Source organism: Palaemon carinicauda, chromosome 6 (genome assembly GCF_036898095.1).
Source record: "Palaemon carinicauda isolate YSFRI2023 chromosome 6, ASM3689809v2, whole genome shotgun sequence".
Taxonomy (NCBI): Eukaryota; Metazoa; Arthropoda; class Malacostraca; order Decapoda; family Palaemonidae; genus Palaemon; species Palaemon carinicauda.
Window position 1 is genome coordinate 79,008,953 of NC_090730.1, and position 7,577 is coordinate 79,016,529.

General features: G+C 31.1%; 1 protein-coding gene across 1 annotated transcript; it reads right to left on the minus strand.

The window, feature by feature from the left end:
• Positions 1–546: 546 nt before the first annotated feature.
• Positions 547–6,692, minus strand: LOC137643102 (uncharacterized). The gene is made up of 8 exons (XM_068375949.1): positions 6,562–6,692; positions 5,426–5,595; positions 5,268–5,312; positions 4,642–4,713; positions 4,101–4,272; positions 3,759–3,922; positions 3,069–3,172; positions 547–651 (listed from the first exon to the last, which is right to left on the minus strand). Exons 1-8 carry the CDS (start codon positions 6,690–6,692, stop codon positions 547–549), a joined length of 963 nt encoding a protein of 320 aa, XP_068232050.1.
• Between the last annotated feature and the right edge of the window lie 885 nt (positions 6,693–7,577).

The window sequence follows — 7,577 nt, forward strand, 5'->3', positions numbered from 1 at the left end:
GATGCACTTGTATAGTTTAGTATTATAAACTACTAAATGTATAAATGTACAATCAAAAGGAACAAAATAACACAAAATTGTATCACACACAAAAATAATCAAAAGGGGGTAGGAAATAGAAATAAGGTAGCATACTAGCCAACAAAAAATGCAAGACAAATCACATGAAGATGAACTTTGATAAATAATATATAAGCAAGAATATTGCTCATATAAACATTGTAGACTAAAAAGAAAAAAAAAACATACAAGCAAACCAAAATTGCATCATAAATTACATGCATATAAACAAATATAATAATAAATATGAGAAAACATAATACTAAAAAAAGGTTTCCTTCAAGAACTTGATACATAGTGCAAACATAAGCAAAGCAAGTATGCAAACATATAAAGCACAGACAGTGAACACATATTCAATGTACATGAAAATACAAATACAAGCAAATACTTAAAATGTTAGTCTTTCTTTAGGGAATAGAAAAAAATAAGAAGACAAGGGACACTAGCAAAATATGTTGAAGCAGTATACTGTTGTAATGCTACTCAGGTGTGCAAACATGCTGAAATATTCATGCACTTATAAGTTAAACCAAAGTTAAATATAATACATACCAATAAACATGTTCCTAACGCCAAATATGTCAGCTCCTGACAAATATATTATTCTAATAGCTTTATGACCAAAAAAAAAAAAAATACAAAAAACATTACATAGACTATTCTATGACCTGAACCTTAGTCAAAATATATTAAATATGTGAAATCTTTGATACTTTTTTTTTTTTTACGGGGACCTGAGTATTTACCACCACTATGTTTTCTTTTCCTTAATGATCTGTTGAGAAATTTAACGTAATAATATATACGCATTTTTAAAAGTAAGTCTATCACTTTATCTATAACACCATCACAAACGTTAAGGTTATCTACATTAATTTGTTTAATAACTTGAGTTAAATTATGTTTTACATTGTCTTTCAATACTAAATCTACAATATTACTTTGAAATGCAGATTCATAATCATTAATAATGTTAGTTATAATAGTACATGGATACCATAGCCATCTTCTTTTTTCCCTATCTTTATTTCACAGAAACAAGGTCAAATTACTTGAATCAAAATCTTCTCCATCTTCACAGATAAGTACTGATTTACATGCATCACACTTGTGATGTTTGACAAGTTTATGGCATACATATCCTGCTATGTAAGTTACTGCATTTTTCCCTATCAAATTGTGCCTATAATCAGATTTATTGTCCTTAGGGGTCTGAATACTATTTTCTGAAGCAAAGGGATCAAAATTACAAATAAAATCTTGAATAGATCTTGTCACTACTGGTTCTGTCTCAACATTATCATCATTATTTGTATTGAAGCTTGAAACAAATTCCTGGATTGCTTTAAGGGATTCATCATCTTCAGGTTCATCAGCTATCAAATCTACTGGTGAATTATCAATTGGATCTTCTAAAAGATTTTCAAAAAAATTCTTGGACCTGTTCCTCATCTGTTGCAGGGTAATCTAAATTAACAATATCTTTATTTTAAAAATCATTTTTATTAAGTTTAGTTTCTAGGTCACAGATCTTCAAATATTGCATTTTTGGGGTGTTATCATCTATACAGTTTCCTTTAACACTATTTTTCATGAGATTGTTATATAGAGTATTTTTTATTAAGGTTTTAATTTCAAATGAACTTGGAGTGTCATCATTTCCACCTGAACTTCTCAGTACACTAAAGAAATTTTCAAGACAATCTTGATTTATCCTATTAGATAAAAGGAATTTGAAACCCGTATCCTTCATATGGGTTCCATAACATTTTAAGGCTAGAGATGTTTAAAAGCCAACCATCTATACAGGGAATATTACTTTTACTTCCAATAAAAGTTAAGCTTGACAGCATATCAGCCTTTTCAGATAAGATATTAATATTATTATTACTATCACTAATTACACATTTCCTCTCTTTAAAATGAAATACACAGCTGCTGTTAAATACATCAAACAATTCATCAATATCATTTATAAATAATGCTGTATTTTCCGCTTCTTGCGGTAATGCCCCTAATGCTGCCTGTGTAAATAAACCAGCTGCTACACTATGGCTAAACACTTGTGCTGCTAGATTCACTCTCATTTTATCAAAACCGGTGTTGAAGACATGTGATGCTGTAAGTTTTGGTGCTAACCATAGCCACATCTGAGAATCTGCTTCAAAAAATCAATCTATATATTTGCATGACACTTTTCGCCAACCAAATTGCATGTCATATTTCTTAAAATTGTTTCTAATACTTTTCAAAAGGTGTGGTGTATCATAAAAGAAATACACATTCTCCCCTTCGTGTGAGAAAAAAGGTTTTTCTATGGAAATACTGTATTAAGATTTTTAAACAACCTTCTATTATTTGGATCTTAGTCACATACCAAAAATGTTGGGTATAAACATGCATTCTTTAATTTACCAATACAGTCAGTTACCATATACATTAAGGTATCACCTTTAATAGATTTTGTAAATAAAAAGTACCCCAGTACTTGCTTTCCTTTGGAAGTCAGGCCTTTTGCCATAAAGACCATGGCATACTGAACAGGGTCTTGCCCTTTGCCATACTGGCCAAGATCTTCAAATCCCTCCACCACATCTTTACTTATGTTAAACTGTACATAAGATTTAAGGGATATAGCATCATATATAATGCCACAGTATTTATCATTCTCATTCATTGATAAAGCTTTCTGTTTTAACAATTTAAAAACCGACTCATTCCAGCCAACATCAAAATCAATCTTGGATACCCAGTTCCTCAGTATTCTCGTTGTTGGTAAAGTAAATATCTTGCTGATAAAGTTATAAGCTATGGGACTTTTGAAATAAAGTCCAAGAGAGAAACATTTTTGAGAAAGTGAATATCTCCTACCATATTTGGAGACACCTGCTAATTTCATTTGTGTTTTATTAAAAAAATCTAGAACTGTGCCACTTATATATTTGCTTGCTTTTTTTAATAATTGTAGATGGTAGGGTACATGTATCACCATTTATTTGGCTTACCTTCATTTGTTCAAGTTTTTCCATAAGTCTACAAATCTGCATCAGTTGCTTCTTTATTAGTGCACACTGGCTTTTCTTTTTCCTTTGCAAGCTGCTGGTAGACTCTGAAAAAACATTAAAAGATAATAATCCAGTGCAAAAACAATTGGTATAAACATAAGAATGACTATTAGATTATATATATATATATATATATATATATATATATATATATATATATACATATATATATATATATATATATATATATATATATATATATATATATATATATATATATATATATATATATATATATATATATATATACATATATATATATATATATATATATATATATATATATATATATATATATATATATATATATATATATATATATATATATATATGTATGTATGTATATATATATATATATATATATATATATATATATATATATATATATATATATATATATATACATACATACATACTGTATATATATATATATATATATATATATATATATATATATATATATATATATATATATATATATATATATATATATATATATATATATATCGGTATATGCAAAATAAAAAAAAATATTTATCTATTTCTTTAATTGTATTTCAGAACTGACCCTTTATTGGTGAAAAATATTTTGTTTTGATCTCTGAAAAATAATTCATGGTAACATCTTACTATTCGATTTTAGGGTTGTGAACGTTGGTTCTCCTTCTTCATGTAACCCTAATTGTATGGTGTCATACTGTATTTCAGGCTTTTGTAAATAATTGTCATGTCCAGTGAGAATGCTACAATCAACCTCATCACTAGTAGTAGTTGTACTAGTAGCAGAAGTAGGATGAGGGGTAGCAGTAGTAGCAGCAGTAGGATGAGAGGTAGCAGTAGTAGCAGCAGTAGGAGGAGGGGGTAGCAGTAGTAGCAGCAGTAGGATGAGAGGTAGCAGTAGTAGCAGCAGTAGAAGGAGGGGTAGCAGTAGTAGCAGCAGTAGGAGGAGGGGTAACAGTAGTAGCGGCAGTAGGAGGGGTAGTAATAGTAGCAGTATTAGTAGCATATGTAGAAATAGCAGTCATAATAGTTGTAGTAGAACTAACACTTGTATCAGCAAAACCAATATTATCCACAATGCTTGTTACTGTGGCATTACTGTACACTTCACTCCCAGTATCTTTTGGATAATCAGCAGTAAATTCTGGAAATGCAAATTTGAAATGAAACAAATGCCATATTATACTTTTACATTTGGCTGCTAAAATCATAATTTTATGCATAAATATATACACAAACACTACTAAACAAAATTTTCTTACCAATATCTGACTGAACATTTCCACTTAATTTAATATTTTCACAATCTTCTTTTGAATTTTCCTCGGTCAGTTGATAGATGAACCCTATAGCCATAATACAACTATTAGTCTAACACTTTTTCACTGAAGACAAAGTGAATATATATGTAGCATAATATAGCAAAATCTTAAAGGTCAATCTATACCTTCTATATGAATTCTAGTTAAGAAAAGCAAAACTGTTATATCTACCAAAAGCATAGGCCATTTACTATGTTTCAAGGATGATGTTTTTATCTCAGATGATCTATTCTCCAGAGCAGGAATGGTACCTACAAGATCAACTTTATTTAGAATAATTGTGAGGCACTTACCATTTCAGAAAAGCTAAACATATACAAACTGTACATCAATACTGCACATAAAATACACACCATATTCAGGGTTGTGCAAATTATTGTTGTGATAAGCCAGCAACCAGTTTGAGGTATAATTTGATTGGTGGTGTAAATCTATTGATGTATCTGAAAATATGTATTACAACATTAAGTGCATTATACAAAACATATGTATATGAATACACAAAAATCATTTTACAAAATTATGTACTGCAGTTATATAAATTATCAGACATACATACATAAATGAATAGATGTATCCAAAATTGCACATGGAAAAAAATCTAAATAGGATGGAGAAAAGAATGCCATGAAGGTAAATGAAAGGTAAAAATACTGGCAAGGGGTCTCTGTGTACTTTATTCTCCTATCAGATTAAAGTACGGCAAAAGTGCTTGCGAGAATACTCACCTTTCATTCTCCTTTGTAGCATACTCACGTGTAAAAAGGCATCCAAACTTTATATGACAAAATTAAATCAGCATTTTTCAATAACTCACTTGTCTTTAAAGGGTCAACATCTGATCTGGTGCAGCTAGTAGAACCTGTAATGTGCAATAGATGCAGCCTTTTTATGTAGAAAAAAGTCTCGCAGATAAAAATAAATCATGTGATAATATTGTAATGACTAAACACATATAAAATAGATAACACATACCTTTTACACGTTGATCTGGGTAGGCATTTTGGCAAAGTTTGTCCGATGCTGGATGTCGGTAGTTTTTGGTGGAGAAATGTCTGCTGTACAAACGATAGCTCGAATTTAGTTGCCGTGAGGTTTTTTGCGTCAACTCCTGAATTTGGATGAGGTTCGTCCATATCAAGCCTCTAGGTGAACATAAAATACCATATGTTATGCCATCCTATTTAACCATCTTATATAAAAACATTCTACTGTGCTATAGTTTTGATTTATAGCATGTTGCTGAGAAAATCCAATCACTCGAACGTATCACTTTAAAAGTTTAGGTTAGGTTAGGTTAGGTTAGGTTGGGATGGGTTAGGTTAAGCAATTTAAGGTAACGTTTTGTGGGAAACACATTGAGATTATTTAAAAAAAAAAAAAAAACCTATGGCTGTGTTTGGAGCTACAGCCAAATGTATTTCCTTGGCTGTGACTCGACTACTCGTTTAGACTTGGGTATTTATTTACAAGAGCACGCTCTCCATTTACTCCCAAATTATGCAGTCTTGCAGCTTTCCTCTTCTTGTACAGTGATTAGAAGGTTTTTTAAATAATGGGAAAGCAAAAAATGGCAAGATATGTTGAGCAAGGGGGGAGGGGTTATAAAAAGAATAAGCTGTCTTGGTTTCCTTAGTAAACGACCAGGAACTGACATCTTCAACATAATTAACCTAACAGAATTCGTGATGCCAGCGTGCATAAATAGAAGTTTGTGATGCTAGCGTACATTTGATATATATCTACAATATATACTAAATTAAAAATGGAGTAATTTCTCAAAACTGTCCATGAAATATACAATTCACAAATAGTGACACTATTGAGTAATCACTCCATTTTTAATTTAGTATTTATTTTTAATAAATAGTATATTTAATATACGCTGGCATCTCAAACTTCTGTTTAGTTGAGTATGTCGGTTCCAGATCGTTTAATGAATAAACCAAGCTAGTATTTTTTAATAACCCATCCCCCCTTGCTCAACATATCTTCCCATTTTTTGCTTTCCCAGCATTTAAAGAAACTTCTAATTACTGTACAAGAAGAGGAAAGCTGTAGGACTGCATAATTTTGAAGTAAATGGAGAGCGTGCTCTTGAAAACAAATACAATGGTTTCTGCTGCTTTTCTCCATTTTCTCTAGGGCTTCTACATAAATTTGGAAGCTGCTTTTCCACTTTTTTGGATGGTTTACCCTCACCGTTACTCAATATGTCTAACCTCTGGACATCTATCGGCATGTTTGCTGTGATACTAATCAGTTTCGGTTAGGCTAGGAATTTGAAAGTTTTTTCTAACCTTGTGGGCTATACTTTCATTGACGTACCTTGAACACTTTTACTCTCTAAACCAACAATTTTTATTCTCTCAATACTCTTGAATTGGCACAGGACTGCTTGATTGCTGGCTTGAGGGTTATGAAGTCATAGTTACTTACTAAACTTTAAAAAACAAAAATAAAGAAAAACCAAACATATTTACTGTGGATGCCTTTCCTTAATATTATATCCAATATCAGTGGGGCTTACTCATTAGCATTTTTTTTTTTTATGGCACACAACACACTTGCGTGACTTCTTTACTGTTGGTGCCATGATTTCGTTTGAGTCAACTGTCAAATTCTGAATATAAACAAACAGACGACAAACTATGTATACCTACAACGCCATCTAAAATCGGAGCGGTCAACTATTGTGTTCACTTTGGCGTTGCCAACTAGCATATCAACATTCTATTTTGAGCCTTCCTATCTTCCTTCAGTATATAGTCTTTGGTTCAGCCATGCGACCTATTGGCGGGAAATATGTCGTGGTTTTTCTTTTTTCACAGACGTTTTTGTTTTCATTTGCGTTGACAGATTCATCATGGTTATATGTGTCATATATGGGTACTCCAATTCTTATAAGACCAATATAACTTGGTGATGAAAAAAAAAATAGATTTCACCGTTTCCTAAAAGATGCAGAAATATGTAAGAAGTGGGTGAATATGTGCAATGTATGCAAAAGAAATGATTGTATCAATGCCAAATCAGCACGAATTTGATAATCACATTTCCAATCCAATAATTTTGCCAGGAACCTTAGGGACGAGTTGCTCAATTGCTGCCCTAAAACAGTCCGAAG